Here is a 22,122-nt window from a genome sequence, read left to right on the forward strand (position 1 = left end):
TTAGTTGAATGACATGGGGCAAGCAGAAACAGTACATTCATTCATTGTCTGTCGTATATGAATAGGTCAAAACATACATTTCATTCAGTGCAAGTACCCTGCATTTCACCTGTAACATGTAACGATCATAGTATAGTATATAGTATAATTATATGATATATGATATTTTTAAAGCATTTATGATTCCCGGGGGAGAAGGACCCACCATACAGAATGAGCTCCATAAATTTGTAAGATTAGTCAACGTTTAGAAAAGGCTAAATATTAGTTTTATATAATAATTTACTAGATAAACGATATATTTCCGGACAAGTATAACTATGTATGAGAGATAATCACGTTCATGGCGGAATTGGAAAATGTGCTGTCATCAGTTTTGAAGGAATCGGATGTAGATTAATCAATAATGCTACATATTTGGAACTATACACATGTATGATACAAAAAGGTTATTGCACTACTAACCCGTGAAATAATATGAAACACTGCCCTGGAACTAAAATAAGTGCAATAACTCGTATTCATTTATGTAAAAAGAGTCAGTTTTCGAATTACAAATTCAGACAAAACTGATTTTAAACGGCTTTGTCAAATCTTTTGTCAGAACTTGGGTAATGTTTAAAGTTTATTCATGGAAAAAAAATAGGAATACTATTAATAATTTTCGCTTGTCAGGTCTCAAAAGCTGGCGAAGATAACTTTCATAGCTGTTTTTTGTCTTAAAGTCACTGATCGGAAAAGGGATAGAACGTAGTTCAATATCTTTTCAAAATAAATTATTTACTACTTTCTTACTTTCGTCAAATATTTTCTATAAATCTTTTTAATTAATATTCATTTATTTCATTTTTTTTTAATAGAATATAATTGATAATAGAATTTACAATAGATAATAGTAAAAAACAGGCTTAAAAATAATGAATAGAGAATAATGAATGCTAAATTATTAAGAATAGAAAATGCTTGACAAATTGAGAGTCATTTATTTCATTTTTAATTTAATAGATAATAGAATTTTTTTAATAGATAGTAGCAAGAAAAAAAAAAGCTTGAAAAATAATGAGTAGAGAATAATGAATGCTAAATTGTTAAGAATAGAAAATACCTGGCAAAATTTGTAAAGAATAGAGAAAACTGGCATAAAAATTAAAGCCGATCATTAAAAAATACGCATACAAAATTTAAGGACTATTATAATATGATCGAATATCCTTTATCGTGAAGAAAGAGGGGGATTTGCAGTACATATGCATCAGAATACTTTATTCGAACTCTGTCTAGAACATGCAAAAGTTTGTTTTCTCTTTGTGCCGTGTTCTATTTTTATCATACAAGTACAGTTTCAGTTTCAACTTCGATTCTAAATTTAGATTATATTTTCCCTTTTCTCGAGTTACTTCCCTTACTCAAGGCCGATATAAAATGTTTCCGCTTCGGACATGCCGGATAGTAAAGAGCCACAGTGTTATGTCATACAGTAATGTGTTTCGTCTACAAAAAGGAGGAGGTATAATAGGAGCCGTATTCGTCCGAAGATATTTCAAATAGTAAACATATTCTGCAAACTTTTTAAAATTTCATTGATAAATTTACAGTTTAAAAATAATCAGAGCACTCAACATAGTATTAGTCTGAGAGCAGAGAGGTCACTTCCTTTTAAGTTTTGATATAAGTGCATTATAACTGTGTCGTCATAAATATGGTGAAATGTATGCAGCTGACGTAAAATGGTCATTTCACAGTAAGTGTTTAATTTAAATTTATACTTGTACTGTAACAGAAAAGATTTTTACCCCGCCCCCTAGTCCAAATAATTCTGACGTCTGGCAAGGCTATTTCAACTTTTTTTCTGGGACGCCTTCACAGAAAAATAAATAAAATAGCCATTCCAGACGTCATAATTATTTGGACTACCCGCCCCTAAAAACTCAATACCAAAATATTTGATTTGTGTAAATCTAATAGTAATACTTATATCGGATAGTCCAAATAATTATAACGTCTTGCAAGTTTTTTTTATATTTATTTATTTATTTATTTTTTATTTATTTATTTATTTATTTTTTTTTTTTTTTTGCTTTGAGGCCTTCGTCCGACGTATAGGACGGAGTTAAAGCAAAAAAATAAAGTATCGAATATTACTGTGGGTCTGGGTGGGGTTCTATTATTTCTGACTCTTTTTATGCGATTTTTTTTCTATTCTTTCTATTTTTTGTTCTCATATATATGGGGTTGGGGGTGCAGGACCTTTTTAGGGACGTCGGGATCAGATGTTTTTAAGCTCGGGATTTCGGGGTCCGAGAATTCTTTTTTAATTCGTAACCTCGTGATTTCATGTTTTTAAGCTCGGGATTTCTGGATGATGACCCCTGCGACCCCCCCCCCCTCCCCCCCTCATATTGTACAACCTTTATTTATTATATGAGAATAATATTTTAGCATGACATTTTTCTCTAGATTCGTTATTTTCTTTCTAATACTCTTTTTATCTCTGTTCTTTATTTATCAATGCGAGAATTTTTACACTTTCTGCAGATTTCACCAACTTTAAGAGGAATAAGGACAAAATACAATTTTAAATATGAATACTGATGATCAACAGACAAATACAAATAAAAATGTCAGTAAGAATGAATCACAAATGTCTTACAATGTCTAAATATGAAGTTGCGTCTAAATGGTGTTATAATACATTAATTTTGTTTTGGGAATTCAAGTGGCCTAACATTTTTTTACATAAATAAGGCCGTTAGTTTTCTCGTTTGAATTGTTTTACATTGTCTTATCGGGTCCTTTTATAGCTGACTATGTGGTATGGGCTTTGCTCATTGTTGAAGGCCGTACGGTGACCTATAGTTGTTAATGTCTGTGTCATTTTGGTCTTTTGTGGATAGTTGTCTCATTGGCAATCATACCACATCTTCAAGTCTTTTTTATATAAAGTGACCAAATCATACCTTCTCATAACTATATATATTCCAGTCATATCAGAGCACATTTTTAAATGCACAATTAATTTATGATGGGATATTATCAAATCTGCAGTTGCAGTGAAAAGTTAAATAACAAAAAATCTAGTCAGACTAATTTAAGGAAAATTCGAAACGGGAAGTCCTTTGTCAAGTGCCAACATTAATGTCTCAAACACAACAAACGAATGGAATTAAAACAACTGTCATTTTCCTGACTTTGTATATACACATGATACAGGCATTTCCCTTGCGCAGAAATAGTGGATTAAGTCTGGTTTAATAGCTAGCTCAACTCCCACTTGACAATGACCCAATCTTCACGAAAAAACTTCAGAATCCATGTTCTAGAAAGACACAGGAATTCATAACCATGAAAAATGTAACACGGTCAACGTTTATACACCCCCAATAAATTCACACAAAGTAAAACCTCTCATTTCTTAAATAAGAAAAAACCGCCGCAAAATGTTAACAATCATCCACAAATCACTACACAAAAATCTTAAGATGGAGCACAAATACGAACCATATTCTACCATTTATCTCAGAATAAGTATAAAAGCTACCTTCTACTTTATTGCAAAGTATGTTGTGTGTCGATAATGAAACAAGACTTCTCTTCTCTACTTTTTCTTCCTTGAATATAATTCCTATCAATATTCGTATTGAACATGTTGAACTAAAATTAAACAATATTGTATTTAATAAAAACCATGAGAACGACAATCTGATATTTTTGCCGCAGTATTCATTTTCATCTATTGTTAATATGCATGATTTAAATAAGAGTCCTCAGCCACTTTGATGCAGCATTTTGATATTGCTTGTTCTGGTCTACACTGAATATATTCAATGTAAATTATGCTTCACTTTTGTACGTGTACACAATGGCTTAAATTTATTCCTGCAATTTGTGTTGCAGATTTTTCTCTTTTCATATCCTGTTTTGATTAAAATAATTTATTTTTATGTTAGCTTGGCCAGGATATTCTATTCTTTCTTTTTTTCTCAATAAATTCTTCATACAGTTCTACAAATAAATATTTGCGATGCTTTCCTGTTCCAATATGAAGGAGTCAAGTTTTTAATTTTACACCGTTAGAAATTGACAACAATTTTATTGACCATACACCGGTTAAATAATTGAGGCTTAGGCAGGGTTATCTGATAGACCTGTATCAAGCGTATTAACTAAATCGTGTACTAAAATCCATTTTAACCGTGTTGAAATTTTCAATCAATCAATCAGATGTGTACACGGATAACAAGATTGGTATTTGTGAAATCTTCACGATCAATATTTAATGGATTGATAAGAAAAGGTAAGCAAATAACTATTTTTACAAAAAGTTAACATCGCCATGATAATTATACACATAATTTACACACCTTTTAAATGTTCGCTGTGTTTACTACACACATTGTATTGTTGTGGTCATTTGTCATATCGCACAACAGGATTTAATTTACACATTTTGATGTACAACAGGATTAGTGTTTGATTCGGTTAATAACCCTCCTTGCTTACTCCCCTTGTTTGCGAGGGTCTAAAGGGAAATTTGTTACAATCGAAACGAATCAATTTCAAATAAATAATATCATTTATGACTTGTGAATTAAGATTAACATTTTGTGAATAAAAATATGTTACAAATGATTAGATTTTTCTTTTAATTAGGAATTTGTCATTTTTTAGTTTATATACTGAATTAGTATATATTTTTTTCTAGATTTGTTATTCTATTATACATGTTATAATCATGATAATAGTGAAAACAATAAAACATTGATTTTGAATGAATTGATTATATCATGTACATTATTACTTTTAAATTAGAGTGCATGAGTCATGTATAAATTTGTAAATTACGATTTTGTAGACTGAAAATAAATGCATACTCCGTGGCGGTATACATCATTTACATCCTGTCATGCCTGTATTTAGAACCTAAAATTGGATTATTTTTGGACAAAATTTAATACTGGTCTTTTCTGAATTGTGAGTGAATTTTTAACTAGGTAAAATCTATTTTCATTTTACCGGTATTTGGTGACGATGGAACTCATGGAACTGAAGCAGCTTCTTTTCGCTAGATATGTGTTTCTTTCAATTAGACGCATCCTGTGGTTTTGATGAAATAAGCGGCCCTCATTTTTTCGGGAAAATAATTTTAGATCAGAAAAATTGTTGTATGATCAATTATATTAAGAACTGCTGTATAATAATACCTAGGGGTCAGAAAGAAAATAGCATACATGTTTTAAAATAGTTAATTAATTACTTTTGGAGTGTCAAGAACTCGTTGGAAGTACTTGATAAATTGCATGCTTATATTGGTGATTTTGAATCTGTTCAAAGTTTTGATTTTTCTACCCTGTATACCACATTGCCTCACATTCTCATTAAGAAAAAAATCACCCACCTAATTAAATGGGCATTTAAAAAGTCAGAATGTGAATATATATGTTCAAACTCTTTTAGGTCATTTTTTAGTAGCAATAAACAAAAAAACTATGTCAATTGGACATGCTTTGATAATATATAATATGCCCTTGAATTTTTACTAGATAACATTTTTGTTCGTTTTGGAGATTCCGTATATCGTCAGGTTATTGGAATTCCAATGGGGACTAACTGTGCACCACTTATTGCGGACCTGTTTTTGTATTGCTATGAGTTACAATTTATGACAAAAATCAGCAAAGACCCATCGAAACAACATCTCATAAACAAATTTAATAATACTTTTAGATATTTGGATGACATTTTGGCTCTCAATAATGACGACTTCAGTATGTATACTAAAGAAATTTATCCTGTTGAACTTACTTTAAATAAAGCTAATACTAACAATTACCACTGCCCTTTCCTCGATCTTGATATCTATATCACTAACGGAAAGCTTAATGCTAAAATTTATGATAAAAGAGATGATTTTTCATTTCCTATCGTTAATTATCCATTTTTAGATGGTGACGTTCCATTGTCACCATCTTACGGTGTTTATATATCTCAACTTGTACGATTCGCTCGTGTATGTAACAATGTTTTAGATTTTAACGAGAGAAATTTATGTATTACTGAAAAATTATTACACCAGGGTTTTCGATATCACAAACTAGTCAAAACATTTACTAAATTTTATCATCGGTTTAAGGACATCATTCGTAAATATAACTCAACATGCAGACTTCTTATACGTTCAGGTATTTCACATCCAATTTTTTATGGAAATATTCTTTATAAAGCACAAAAATGTCAGTATTCACCTCAGAAACTAACAAAATCTTTAAATAGACTTATCAAGAAGGGATATAGTTACGATACTGTTGTCAGGTCACTAAAGATTGCTTATTTTGGCGTTAATATTGATTCACTTATACATGTTATAGGGTCTTTGCATCGGAACTAAACACATTTATTAAAAAAACAGTTGTTGGCATGACACGGGTTATGTTCTTCTCATATATGTTATGATGGTATGATACTAAACCCCTAACGGGAAGGATTGTGCCTGATATTCATATGATTAAATCATAATCTTTCAATCAGTTTAATTGAAGTCTGGAGCTGGCATGTCAGTTAACTGCTAGTAGTCTGTTGTTATTTATGTATTATTGTCATTTTGTTTATTTTCTTTGGTTACATCTTCTGACATCAGACTCGGACTTCTCTTGAATTGAATTTTAAATGTGCGTATTGTTATGCATTTACTTTTCTACATTGGCTAGAGGTATAGGGGGAGGGTTGAGATCTCATAAACATGTTTAACCCCGCCGCATTTTTGCGCCTGTCCCAAGTCAGGAGCCTCTGGCCTTTGTTAGTCTTGTATTTTTTTAATTTTAGTTTCTTGCTTACAATTCGGAAATTAGTATGGCGTTCATTATCACTGAACTAGTATATATTTGTTTAGGGGCCAGCTGAAGGACGCCTCCGGGTGCGGGAATGTCTCGCTACATTGAAGACCTGTTAGTGACCTTCTGCTGTTGTTTTTTCTATGGTCGGGTTGTTGTCTCTTTGACACATTCCCCATTTCCATTCTCAATTTTTATTTGTTAGGGAGCTACCATTTGATTTTTATGGGGGGGCTAGGATGAAAAATTTTGTCCTGCTTTTTTTTTTTAGTTGTAATCTCTGTCCTGCCTTTTTATTTTTTACTCTATTCGGTCCTGCCTTTTTTTTTATTAGTTTATCCTGACTTTTTTTACACAAATTGTCATCCTGCCTTTTTTTTTTTACCAAGTTGCTCATCCTGCCTTTTTAGCTCACCTGGCCCGAAGGGCCAAGTGAGCTTTTCTCATCACTTGGCGTCCGGCGTCCGTCGTCCGTCGTCGTCCGTCGTCCGTCGTCCGTCGTCCGTCGTCGTCCGTCGTCGTTAACTTTTACAAAAATCTTCTCCTCTGAAACTACTGGGCCAAATCAAACCAAACTTGGCCACAATCATCATTAGGGTATCTAGTTTAAAAAATGTGTGGCGTGACCCGGTCAACCAACCAAGATGGCCGCCACGGCTAAAAATAGAACATAGGGGTAAAATGCAGTTTTTGGCTTATAACTCAAAAACCAAAGCATTTAGAGCAAATCTGACATGGGGTAAAAATGTTTATCAGGTCAAGATCTATCTGCCCTGAAATTTTCAGATGAATCGGTCAATCGGTTGTTGGGTTACTGCCCCTGAATTGGTAATTTTGAGGAAATTTTGCTGTTTTGGGTTATCTTGAATATTATTATAGATAGAGATAAACTGTAAACAGCAATAATGTTCAGCAAAGTAAGATCTACAAATAAGTCAACATGACCAAAATGGTCAGTTGACCCGTTTAGGAGTTATTGCCCTTTATAGTCAATTTTTAACCATTTTTCGTTAATTAAAGTAATCTTTTACAAAAATCTTCCCCTCTGAAACTACTGGGCCAAATTAATCGAAACTTGGCCACAATCATCTTTGGGGTATCTAGTTTAAAAAATGTGTGGCGTGACCTGGTCAACCAACCAAGATGGCCACCACGGCTAAAAATAGAACAAAGGGGTAAAATGCAGTTTTTGGCTTATAACTCAAAAACCAAAGCATTTTGAGGAAATCTGACATGGGATAAAAATGTTTATCAGGTCAAGATCTATCTGCCCTGAAATTTTCAGATGAATCAGTCAATCGGTTGTTGGGTTGCTGCCCCTGAATTGGTAATTTTGAGGAAATTTTGCTGTTTTTGGTTATTATCTTGAATATTATTATAGATAGAGATAAACTGTAAACAGCAATAATGTTCAGCAAAGTAAGATCTACAAATAAGTCAACATGACCAAAATGGTCAGTTGACCCGTTTAGGAGTTATTGCCCTTTATAGTCAATTTTAACCATTTTTCATAAATTAAATTAATCTTTTACAAAAATCTTCTCCTCTGAAACTACTGGGCCAAATTAATCCAAACTTGGCCACAATCATCTTTGGGGTATCTCGTTCAAAAAGTGTGTGGCGTGACCTGGTCAACCAACCAAGATGGCCGCCACCGCTAAAAATAGAACATAGGGGTAAAATGCAGTTTTTGGCTTATAACTCAAAAACCAAAGCATTTTGAGGAAATCTGACATGGGATAAAAATGTTTATCAGGTCAAGATCTATCTGCCCTGAAATTTTCAGATGAATCGGTCAATCGGTTGTTGGGTTGCTGCCCCTGAATTGGTAATTTTGAGGAAATTTTGCTGTTTTTGGTTATTATCTTGAATATTATTATAGATAGAGATAAATTGTAAACAGCAATAATGTTCAGCAAAGTAAGATCTACAAATAAGTCAACATGACCAAAATGGTCAGTTGACCCCTTTAGGAGTTATTGCCCTTTATAGTCAATCTTTAACCATTTTTCATAAATCTAAGTAATCTTTTACAAAATCTCCACTGAAACTACTAGGCCACAATCATCTTTGGGGTATCTAGTTTGAAAAATGTGTCCGATGACCTGGCCATTCAACCAAGATGGCCGCCACGGCTAAAAATAGAACATAGGGGTAAAATGCAGTTTTTGGCTTATAACTATGAATTCAAAGCATCTAGAGCAAATCTGACAAGAAGTTAAATTGTTAATCAAGTCAATATCTATCTGCCCTGAATTTTTCAGATGAATTGGACAACTGGTTGTTGGGTTGCTGCCCTCCAATTGGTAATTTTTAAAGAAATTTTGCCGTTTTTGGTTATCTTGAATACTATTATAGATAGCGATAAACTGTAAACAGCAATAATGTTCAGCAAAGTAAGATCTACAAATAAGTCAACATGACCTAAATGGTCAATTGACCCCTTAAGGAGTTATTGCCCTTTATAGTCAATTTTTAACAATTTTCATTAATTTGGTAAATATATGTAAATTTTTACCAAATATAGTTCTCTGTTACTAATGGGCAAAGTTCATTATAGATATAATTGTAAGAAGCAAAATCGTTCAGTAAAGTAAGAACTTCAAACACATCACCATCACCAAAATACAATTTTGTCATGAATCCATTTGTGTCCTTTGTTTAATATGCACATAGACCAAGGTGAGCGACACAGGCTCTTTAGAGCCTCTAGTTTTTTTACTCAAAACTCCTGTCCTGCCTATTTTTTTCAAATTTCATCCTAGCCCCCCCATAAAAATCAAATGGTAGCTCCCTTATATTTAGCTTTTTTCATCACACTGGATGATAACACTTTTTGTAAACTTTCAGTTTTTACAAAGTAAGATAGTATTCATAAAATCGTAATTAAATTATAACAACAGAACAAGTGTACGCTTAATTCTTAATCTTTATTTTGCAGCTCATAACTGGGGATACCGACAGGGAATAGGTATGTATATTTATGATTCATTAAAAAAGGGGGAGGGGGTAGGTCAAGACAATAAATCATGATACTTTTCAGGGGCGGATCCAGCCATTTACTTGAAAAGGGGGTTCCCAACCTAGAGCGAAGGGGGGGGTTCCAACTCGTCCAGAAAAATGGGGGGTTCCTACGCCCGAACCCCCCCCCCCCCCCCCCCCCCCCCCCCCCCCGTTGGATCCGCCACTGCTTTTAAAATGTATTTTCGTTGTACCTCACTATATATTTTCTTGTTGCTTTTGTGCTTTTGCATCTTACATTAAGTACCATACTTAATTTGTACAATGGCAATACTGTACTATATTTGGATTATATATTACGTACGTAGTAACCTAATTGTATGTCAATTTATACAGTATAGTACACCTACATGTGCAAGGACATAAGGTATGATGTTATGATATATATGTACAAACAACATTCCTGACGTCCATCTTTGGTAAACGTAAGCTTTAGTCCCTTTTTACTGCATTTTCTTACAAAAAACTCCAATTGCAACAAATGCAAGAAAGATAATCCTTAACACTTTCAAACTGCTACTCCTTTTCTGTTGTACCTAGCTAACAGTAACGCTTACTTTACAGGGGATTCGTTTGTCCTTTACAATCATATAATATATACATACGAATACTGGTCAGGTATGGCCTTTACCAAAACGCTAAGCCAAAACCAACACTATAAATGGTCACCGTATTACCTTTTCCAAAATGCTTAGCTAATACCAACACGACTATTGGTCACCGTATCACATTTACTAATATGTTAATCAATGACAAATACCATACAGTGGACTATAACATGACGAAATATGAAACAATTTGAAAGAGAAAACAAATTGTTTGATTTCTACTAAAACAATAAACGAAAAATATGCCGTACATTTATTAATCCTTTTCAGCTATTTTTTTATAGTTCTAATCTTGTATACTGTTACACCATTGTTCAGGGTTAGCTGGTGTAGCGGAAAGTTTTGTTCTGGAAAAATGCTTTAACTTCGCCGCATATACAGTATATCTGTGCCTGATCCAGTAATTCAGCGGTTGTCATTTGATGCTGTATATCATATTCGTTTTTCATTTACTGTTTTATACATGTATGTTAGTTTTCTCGTTTGAATTATTTTACATGTCTTGGCTTCAAGATCCGTCATTTGCAAATTGGTCGATCATGCCACATCTACCTATGTTTATATAATAAGAGTTAGATTATAACGGGATAAGAATATCTAATTTAATTCAATTAAAGGGCCCGTTTCCGAGAAATTTTTAATTGAATAACCTACATGGAATTATAAGACATTGACAACGTATTTTCCAGAATATACTTATGTAATATGTGTCGCTGGACATTTTTTGGATTTCAATCTTCCTATTTATTTAGTATAGTAGTTGTTGTGAAGTGCTGTATCTCATTCTGATCCGTCTTTTGTTCTGTCAATCTCTGGTATTACTAGCAGTCAAATCGACTGGCACAACTACAATATAATAACTTGGTATCGTCTTGATTGTGAAGTCTATATTTTCTTTGACGTTTTACCCAATTTATGATGCCTTTGTTTTAAGCCATTCTATTCATCGTTGTTAATTGTTCAATACGCCAGTCTAGATAATTGAAAGATAATTACTTAAACTTGCATGTCTACCAATCTGATTCATCTGATATTACCAGATCGATCACAAATAAACAAAACGAAAATAAATGATGTATAATCCTAAAAAAATGTCAATAGAAATTTACCGTTTTTCTAGTGCCCAACTTGTACAGATTATTTTGCATTTAAGCCCTGGTGACAACGAACCCACGACACATCTATTCAGTGCCACGACATGGTATTTGGTCAAATTGCAGGTCATTTGGGACCGTAAGATAGTCGCACGACAGTCGCACGATATTTTGAGACGTTCCGCGCGATGTTCTTGTCGCTGTACGTTTTGTCTTACTACAATCGTGCGACTGTCGTGCGAGAAACACATTGTCGTGGGTACCAACATAAACCATTTATTTTAAATGAAAACAATCATACGACTGCATGTCGAACGACAATATCACGACTGTTGCAAGACAATCATGATACAGTCGCACGATTGTCACACGAATACCAAATTTTGGACGATTCTCGCACAACATTGATTGTCTGTCGCACGACAGTGGTACGTTTGTCGTGCAACATATTTTTCGTTTTATTTAGTTGAATACAATTCGGTGGGAATGAATATTTGTCAACAGTTTTCGAATCGTCATATGTTTCGGTTGTGGTAGGAGGTCCTCCGTAAGGTCAACATCATTCACGTTTACTGCTTCCACCTTTCTTTTGTAAATTTTTGGTGAAAAGACCTACCGAAAAAATAGCCTCAAACAACTCAGATTGTCGTTCGACTGTCGCAGGAACAACTTGCGACAAACCCACAACAGTTCAATTACAAGTCTTTTTTATTCTTTCGTGTACCCCTCGTGGAACCATCGTGGATATGTCGTAGCTGTTGTGACCACTCGAAATATTTTATTGACATTTTGCACTGCATTGCCACGACAACTATTTTATCGATCCCTAACAACAAAAAATCGTACGATCTGTTGTGACCGGGGCATTAAAAAATGTTAAAATCAAAAATTGTTAAAAAAGAACAAACCTGTCTAAAAAATGGAAAACAAAAAGTTGAATGTTTGATGCCTTATTTGAGGCTCATATAATTTATGCTTAGTATACTGGGAACAAGACGCATAGTATATATATTTAAAAAAAGAGAGTTTTTGAAAACAATTACTTTTTCACTAAGAAATATTTTGGCCGTTTTATTTCAATGGGGAAATACTAAATTTGGAAAACGAACACACAAACAAAATCACTTGAAGTTTTCACTGTCATGTTGTTTCTTTTATATAGTACCAGAAGAATGGCACACAGTGTTTCCCCTGTGCAACGCCAAATTCCAGTCTCCAATTGATATCAAGACGAGCGATGTCGTCTACGACTCGTCCTTGGAAAACTTTAACCTTCAGGAGTTAGAAAAAACTAGGGATGTGGATATGGTTTTGTGTACAAACCATGGACGTTCTAGTAAGTATATTTTTTTTAAATATCTGCCTTGTTTGGTCTATGGTAAACGTGCACATGCTGAAGTTTTTTTATTTTCTTGTTCTCCGATTAGCATGTGACATTTAGGAGTGTAAGAGAGAGCAAATACTGTTCGGCTCAGAGTCATGTCAATCTGCGCCCGGGCGAATCCAGGATTTTTTAAAAGAGATTGTTCTGATTTTCTAAATGGGATTATTAGCAGAAAAATTGTATGATAAAAGTCGTATAAATCGTGAAAAAGCATGTAATAATGCTATTTAGCGAACAAAGAAGGCTTTTGTTCTTTCTGCTCCAAGAATACACCACTGTGCGCACTAGTACCTTGTTGATTATCGTGTTAAAATACGGATGATAACGTCGGTCTTATATAAGGCAGGGTTTATATTGACCTCCTAAAATGTGCATTAATTAGTCACTGGACATGAAACAGCCACGACATCATCACCATTGCTTACCTAAATGGATTTTTTTCACCAATTCTAGACCGACTAGTAAAAGTTCCGCTTTATGAGGTGTTTGTGCAATAATTCGAGAGAACTGGGAACAAATGTAAGCATTTTTCTTCTGATGACAGTGTCGAGATTTAGTCGAATCTAGCAATTTACACTGGGGCTGTTTGTGGTTCTTTTTTGTCAACAATAAACGAAAAAAAAACCAGTTTGCCGTCATTTTGACAGCCATTTGTGTTCATATCGTTCAATATGTTTGACTAGTTATTGTACTTCAATATATTGATTTATTTTAGTACAAGTAAACCTTCAAGGACATGATATTAAGGTGACAGGAGGGAGTTTACCAGGAACGTATAAAGTAGAACAATTCCATTTCCACTGGGGACCAAATAATAATGTTGGTTCAGAACATACATATGATGGAAAACAGGTGACCGCTGAGGTATGTTGTGTAGAATAAAAAAGTGTGTTTGAATAACAGATAATTGCTTATGTTGCATTACAATTTTTTTTAAACCTGTATGAACATGAGGCCTTCAAGTCATAAAACTTTCGAGTCAGTTTTTTGTACTCATACTTCAAAATCAACCAATCAAAATGTCGGATGTCATGTTTGGAGCACGATTTTAGTGCTCCAAGCACTGAGAAAAGTTTTATGACTCCAACCCCAAGTCTGATATGAAAATTGTCTTTTATAAGAGAAAAGGTATATGTTACAGAACTCAAAGGGTGATTATTTTTTTTATGAAAAAATATGAAATATGTTATATTAACAGTTGCTTATGCCACTCTTAAAACAATCTTTGTTTGATGTTGCATACCCCTGTCTTGAAGGGTTTGGATTTTTTTTTTAGACAAGAAAATAACGCAAGAGCAGGTAAGAAATATTTTTTTCAAAAGAATTGTACCAATTTTTGTTATAAAATTAGTCGGTAACATCAAACAATCTTAATTTTATTTTTGGCCTGATATACATTTTCTTTTCAAGGACACCTACAATATATGTTTATGAGATTTATTAAAATGCATAATGTTATATTAACAATTTTTTCAGCTTCATATTGTAATGCATCTAGATAAATACTCAAACGCTGGAGAAGCTTTAAACAACGAAAATGGACTTGCTGTTTTAGGTTATCTAATAGATGTAAGTGTTTTAGTTAAAACTGAATGTGTTTATATTGGGGTTTTTTTTTCGGAAGAGAATGATCTTGCAAACCCTTTCTAAATCTATGACATTGTCGTTGTTTTAAAATACCTTATCTTAAAAAAATATTTTACTCTAAAAGAAATGATTCAAATATAAATGTACATTTAATTGTATCATGCAGTTGTTTATTTTATATTTTCTTTAAGAATATGTGAAACTGTGTTGCATAAAGTGCTGCTCAGCTTATATTGCCACTGATGACTTGTCTTGTGTAATAAAAACAACTACCTTTTCAACTCATAACCTTCAATCTTTAGTAAAATGTAAATCTCACAAATATAATTTATTTCCATCAAAGTATTCATGTGCTATTTGCCACTGGATGCTGATACCATCATCCTTATTATTGTCATCATTATCAAATGCTTTTTTTTTTAACTGATTTGACTTTTTTTTACCACATTGGCATCCTGGATAAAGGGGATTAAACATTTATATTGACAACTTTTAAATGTTGAATACATGTTGGGTTTGAATTCATTGAGGAAGAGAAAGCAATTCAACACTGTCCCTAACACATGATGATGACAATACAGGGAAACATATTGACTTATAAGACACAAGTCAATCTGTTATAGATGCCTAAGCTATATATCAGTCTTATTAGTTGCAATGCTGTTCTGGACATAGCAATTGTACAGTATGAGTAAAAAAAAAGTATCCGAACTAACAGTTTGCATCTAGTTATTAGAACCAAATGTTCCAAACTTTAAAGTTTATTATTTATTTTATGATGTTTTCAGGTTGGTTCTCATAATAAAAACTATGATGAAATTACTGACAAAGTGAAAAATGTTCAAAAACAAGGTATGTATATTTCCATTATTTTATTAATATACTTTCGGGTTCAATGTAACGAATAAACTAAATAAATTGTTCAAAGATCATATATTTTCAGAGTCTGTTTACATCTGTTATATTATCCTCAACTCTTAGTTAACCATAGTTTATCTAGCTATTGGAGAAGATGATATGATCCTGTCCAACTATTACAATCATTTTTTTGCGATAACTCATCATTTTCATTTGAAACTATTTACCTATAAATGACATAAAATCTGTATTACCTTGTTGGTTCATATTGTTTTATTTGCTTACAGTTTTTTTTTGCAATCTCTTATGATACAACGTAAATTATTTACAAATTCTTGTATTAACAAACTGTGTGTTACTATAATGTGTATCTTCTTGGCAGATGACATACTACCTCTTCAAAGGTTCAAACTGAGTTCACTACTACCATCATCTAAGTGTTACTACAGATACTTGGGATCAATGACAACTCCACCATGTGCTCCTGTTATATGGACTATGTTTAAAGAAAACATTTACCTATCTGAGAACCAGGTAAAGTACCAGTGAAATATAAATATGTCAATGTTTAATGGACATATAATTTTACAAAGATAAATCGGGAGAGTGAAAAAAGTAAAATCTCAAAAATACCGAAAGCAAAAGAAATTTCAAAATGGAAAGTCCCTAATCAAGAGGCAAAATCAAAAGCTCAAACACAAACGAATGAATTGATAACAACTGTCATATTCCTTACTTTGAACAGCCATTGTTTTATGTAGAAAATAGAAGTTTCAACCTAGGTAACTATCTAGAAGTAATATAAAGGAATCACTTCTCTACTTCTGTGTGTTGTCCTCTCCCCCTTCACACTTTGTTAAAACACAGCCCTTTTACATTTGCAAATTCTTCTACATGAAATAGAATTGTACATAAACACTTGCTGTTTTAAATTTTCATTAAGATTTCAAAATACAAAATACATGGCATTGGTCTTTCCAATTTCTGTGTATATATTTTGGAAACAATGGGCTACATTAAATTGTTAATAAAAATACTACAGTAGTTTGGGCTCTTCAATGTAATAATTATTGGTTGTAAAATACTATAATTAACTTAAATATGATTTTGATCATTAACAAACATTTGATGTAAACATTTTGTTATATTTCTACAACACAATAGAAAATGATAGATGATATTTTTTCAATATCATATGCAGACAAAAGGAAGTGAAAAACAAAATATTTTACAGACACATTTGATATAATTATACTGCTCTATAGCGGTTTAACTGTATTCACTGATTTTTATTTGAAGAACACATCTTATTTATTTATGTATGTATATCATAACTATTCCCATCCATGCTTTTAATGTGGGAATTCATATGTTATCCTTTGGCAGTTAATACATTTAAAATAAAAACATCTAGGGAATATTATGTTTCATTTTTCAGCTGCAAGAATTTAGAAACCTTGGCAATACAGATATGGATCTGATACACAACTGCAGAAGTCCACGACCATTAGATGGCAGAATTGTTATTTCAAATTGTAACAACTCTTCTTAACATGAACATTCAATGTTGTCAGAAGACCCTTTTAAAATGTAATGGACATCTTATGTTATCCATATTTGTTAGTTGCATTGTTTGAAATACTGCCATTTGTGTGTTATGATATTGTGAATTCCACTTTTGTTGATATTAATCATTTGCTTCACATGTCGGGTAATGCTAATGCAATCAATTTTTTTTTACTTTTATTTTTTTACATGACTGAAAGGACATAACTGGTAGATTAGTTTGAATATATTTTTGTTGGAATTGTTGAGCAAGCTTTTTTTTAAAGCAAATTAGAAATCAATGCAAGCATGAAAAATATCTGGAGAAGGTGCTTATTATTGTTCTTGGTGCAAATATAATCTCAAAATGAATAGTTTATGAAATAAAATTGTAAGTAAGGAGAATTAATCCTAAATATACAGATATATGTATAATGAAAATTATGATTTACATATTAAAATCACTATTTTTCTCACAGTTGTGTATTTGCATACTTATATTGTACATAGAGATCCAATATATTGCTGTGTTTGAAAATAATCTATAGGTCATTTATTAATTTTAACAATTAATCAACTTGATCATTATGAAGACAGAATTCTACAACACCATTCATATATATGCTTTAAAATCACATTAACTTCTAGAAGATTTTGTTAATTAACATAATTTGATCAAGTAAATCCGTTGAAACCTGTTCTTGTTTTTTTTTATCTTATGTTGAATAGCATTCTTAATAACTCACATTTTTTGTTTATTGCTTAATTCATTTTTTATAATATATTTCTTGTTTGAAATTAGATGTAACATTTTTATCATTTCCTACATAACAAAATCTTTTTCTTTCAAATGAAATGTATTTCTTTTTTATTGCAGGTTATTGACATGTATATTTCTTTGTTTTTTTACTGAACTCTTGAACATACGTATGCAATTGTCTGAAATAAATTCGCAATGCTGAGTCTGTAAGACTAGATTTCATTACGGAATTTCTAATTGTTGCTATGGGTCATAACAACAAGTTACAGCATTTTATAACAGGTAATTGAGTTGATATGACCTTGATGAATAAATACCTAAATACCATCCTCAAGTAAATTTTATTGTGATCAACCATTAATCTTGTCTTGATAATGATTTTTGTTACTAAACCAAAATCTCATAAATGCGATAGGTCATCCTGCAAAAGACACTCTCCCTATTACATGTATTAGTAGAATTTATTAATTTGCCTAAGCTATAATATACTTGCATACATAATAGTTGTCAAAGGAACAAGGATTTTATTTTAATACGCAAAACGGGCGTATTGTCTACAAAAAACTCATCAGTGACGCTCAGATCAAAATAGTTATAAAGCCAAATAAGTATAAAGTTAAAGAGCATTGAGGACCCAAAATTCCCAAAAGTTGTGCCAAATACGGCTAGGGCAGTCTATTTACGGGATTAGAAAATCCTTAGTTTTTCGAAAAGTTTTGTCAACAGGAAATTTATTAAAATGACCATATGATTGATATTCATGTCAACTCCTAAGTGCTGACTACTGGGCTGTTTCGTCCGTCCACCAGCAGTGGCATCAACCCAGTGGTGTAAATAGTTATCAAAGGTACTTGAATTAGAATTTAGTACGCCACACTCGTGTTTCGTCTACATAAGACTCATCAATGACGCGCAGATCAAAATTGCTATAAATAAGATACACTAAATAAGGGGTTACTTATACATTTATTGTGTCGGTTGTCCCTGTCCAACTGCCGATTTCCTCTTTAATGTGAATACAGGTATACATTGGAAATGTTAATATAAGTACATAAATAGCGAACAAAATGTAAAGTAATAAGTATAGGGTTCAATAGATTTTTAAAAATAAAGTACAACGTTCACTTTAAGTTTCAACAAATTGATAATAGAAATGGAGATTGTGTCAAAGAGTCAACAAATCAAAGAGCAGAAAGCCCGTCACCAACGGGTCTTCAAAACAGCGAGAAAATTCCACACCCCAAGGAATACTGCATCTTTATCTTTAAAATAATAGTGTACTAGTTGTTTGAAAATGAACTCGGACACATATAGATGAATTAATATCCGTCCCAAACATGTATTGTGCGATCTATGGTCTCCCCTATACATGTTGTCAATTTAGAAAAGACAAAACACAGCAATACGCACAGTATAATAACTCAGTCAAAAAAGAATCCGAGTCCGATGAAAGAATGGGTAACAGAACAAAACTAAGCAAAATGACAACGATACATCAATTGACCAAAGACTACTGACATGCTATCTCCAGACCTCAATTAAACTGATATAAAGATTATGTTTTGATCCTAAGACAATGAAGCATAATCCCGCCCGTAAGTGGCTTATTATCATACCGACATAAAAATATATGTCAGGAACATAACCCGTATCATGCCAACAACTAGTTTTAGAATAAATGTGTCTATTATACATATATTATACATAAACACTTCTATTTAAAAAAGGGACACAATGACGAAACATAGATTGACTGTTAACTATCTAGTATCTGAAGATATAGAAATGTTCGTAATGTAAACGTATCTTTTTTCAGGTACAATTTTAATATAATTATTTCATGAGTTATTGCCCCCTTTAAAGATACCATACTTATATTTTAGTAAGCAAAACTTGCGTCTCGTCTTTACACTTAATATTTACTATAATGAAAGATTCGGAAAGCCATCTCAAACATTAAGTTAAACATCTGACTATGGATATGTTCCAATCGTCTCAACTACAATATCGTTCTTCTTTTCCACGGATGTGACCTAACAAATAAGACTTACCACCTTGTTTGTATTAAGTTGAGCAACACGACGGGTGACACATTTGGAGCAGGATCTGATCACCCGATTAGATCTCTTAAGATCACCTCAGGTTTCTGGTTGGGTTTGTGCTGCTCGGTATTTAGTTTTCGATGTTGTTATTCGTGTACAGTTTTTTTATTTATCTTTTGAACATTTTGTTTTGCCATGGCATTGTCAGTTCATTTTGACGTTTGAGTTTGTATGGCCTTTTTGTATCATTCGACTCTTCAATTTTTTTTTCTTCATTGTCAAAAAAACAAAATATACATTTCATAAACGATAAACTCGCAGATATTACAGTTCTTTTAATAATTATTAAAGGTACCAGGCTAATGAATTATAAATTTATCTTTTTGCAGTGTAATTGGTGACATTGAGAGAAATTTTAAATTGCACAAATAATTGGTAAATCAAAACTACAAAATCGGTCAAGATTTTAAAAATGGTCAGATGTCTTCCTGATAAAATTTATGCTTTAAAATGCCAATTTGTATTCAAATTTGATATTTTGCCTTTATATTTGACACACAACGTAGATAGGAAAGGAATGGAGGACAAATCGTACTTCAAAAAACAATATACACTGATTCGAAAACAAAATTCCAATTCATAGTCATTTCAACTCACATTTTTTGGTTGAGTTTACGATATACGGATTAGACATTTAGGTTGAAACGAAGGATGTCACATGTTCAACTTTTCCTGTTTTTTGGTGGGGTTATCGTTGCTCAGTCTTATTTTTACTAGTGTGTAGTGTTTGCAGACTGTTGTATGATTGAAAGAAAGAAACTTGAAACAACATAAAAAATTAGCAACATGATCTCAAATAAGTCAAATGGCCAAAATCATCAATTGACTCCTTTTAAACATATTTGTCTTTAAACTGCGAGATGAGATTATTATTATATTCAAATGACATACCTCTTGCAGACGGTAATGCCCTTGAATCAAAATTTTTCCTCTTTTTTTAGCTCACCTGGTCCGAAGGGCCAAGTGAGCTTTTCTTTTCACTTTGCGTCCGGCGTTCGGCGTCGTCCGGTGTCGTTAACTTTTACAAAAATCTTCTCCTCTAAAACTACTGGGCTAAATTAAACCAAACTTGGCCACAATCATCATTGGGGTATCTAGTTTAAAAAATGTGTGGCGTGACCCGGCAAACCAACCAAGATGGCCGCCATGGCTAAAAATAGAACATAGAGGTAAAATTTAGATTTTTGCTTATAGCTCTGAAACCAAAGCATTTAGAGCAAATCTGACATGGTAAAAAAAATTATCAGGTCAAGGTCTATCTGCCCTAAAATTTTCAGACAAATTGGACAACCGGTTGTTGGGTTGCTGCCCCTGAATTGGCAATTTTAAGGAAATTATACCGTTTTTTTGCTATTATCTTGAATATTATTATAGATAGAGATAAACTGTAAACAGCAATAATGTTCAGCAAAGTAAGATCCACAAATAAGTCAACATGTTCAAAAAGGTCAATTGATCCCTTAAGGAGTTATTGCCCTTTATAGTCAATTTCAAATAATTTTGTAAATTTATAAATTTTTGTAAATTTTCACATAATATTTTCCTCTGTAGCTAATGGGCCAAGTTCATTATAAATTGAGATAATTGTAAGAAGCAAGAATTTTCAGAAAAGTAAGATCTACAAACACATCACCATCACTAAAACACAATTTTGTCATGAATCCATCTGTGTCCTTATTTTAATATGCACATAGACCAAGGTGAGCGACACAGGCTCTTAAGAGCCTCTAGTTTAGATAGATTCGGCTAGTATTTTGAAGCTCTCTTTATGAAATTTGTATACATCTTTTTACCTGTTTTTTGTTTGTTGTTATCCTGAAAACTATAAGTTAAGCATGAAAGATACACGAAGAGAAATATTAATCGACAATGCATGGTCTACACATTTTGTCTATGGATAAATACTGACAACAGTAGTATACAGTTGTTCAAACGTCATAAATATATTGTGAGAAAACAAATCCGGGTTACAACCATTAAAAACCAAGAGAAACACATCAACTATATAATAAGGTGAAAACAAAGGAACAAAATGCAACTGAAACAAAATCGTCAGTGTTGTTTTCATCGGAATAAATGCGATTCAATGATGATTTTTGGGTAGAGAGAAATTGTTTAGCTGACGATAAACAAAACTTATACATATGAGTAAAACTTACCTAAATAACCTGAAAATTCTCATAGGACAAGTTTATTTTTTTTATTAAATATATTAGAAAACGGTGGGGTTTTTTTATCATCATAGCTAGCAGGCTTACAATTTTATTCAACAGCCTCTTTTTCGTCTCAAAGACAAATAGGGTATTTGTTTTATATTTATCAGAAAGTTGCATCGT

At 32.5% G+C, this 22,122-nt stretch overlaps 1 protein-coding gene across 2 annotated transcripts; it reads left to right on the top strand.

Annotated features, from left to right (window-relative positions):
• Nucleotides 1-1,397: 1,397 nt before the first annotated feature.
• On the top strand, nt 1,398-17,622 carry LOC143076323 (carbonic anhydrase 1-like). Of its 2 annotated transcripts, none has more exons than XM_076252041.1 (8): nt 1,398-1,507; nt 9,769-9,798; nt 12,713-12,886; nt 13,650-13,798; nt 14,411-14,503; nt 15,310-15,373; nt 15,762-15,913; nt 16,818-17,622. In XM_076252041.1, the coding sequence occupies exons 1-8, from the start codon at nt 1,423-1,425 to the stop codon at nt 16,929-16,931; spliced, it is 861 nt and encodes a 286-aa protein (XP_076108156.1). In that variant the 5' UTR covers nt 1,398-1,422; the 3' UTR covers nt 16,932-17,622. The 2 variants fall into 2 exon arrangements, with proteins under 2 accessions (XP_076108156.1, XP_076108158.1); XM_076252043.1 differs by lacking the exon at nt 1,398-1,507 and adding an exon at nt 4,099-4,294.
• The last annotated feature ends 4,500 nt before the right edge of the window (nt 17,623-22,122 follow it).

This window comes from Mytilus galloprovincialis, chromosome 5 (assembly GCF_965363235.1).
Source record: "Mytilus galloprovincialis chromosome 5, xbMytGall1.hap1.1, whole genome shotgun sequence".
NCBI lineage: Eukaryota > Metazoa > Mollusca > Bivalvia > Mytilida > Mytilidae > Mytilus > Mytilus galloprovincialis.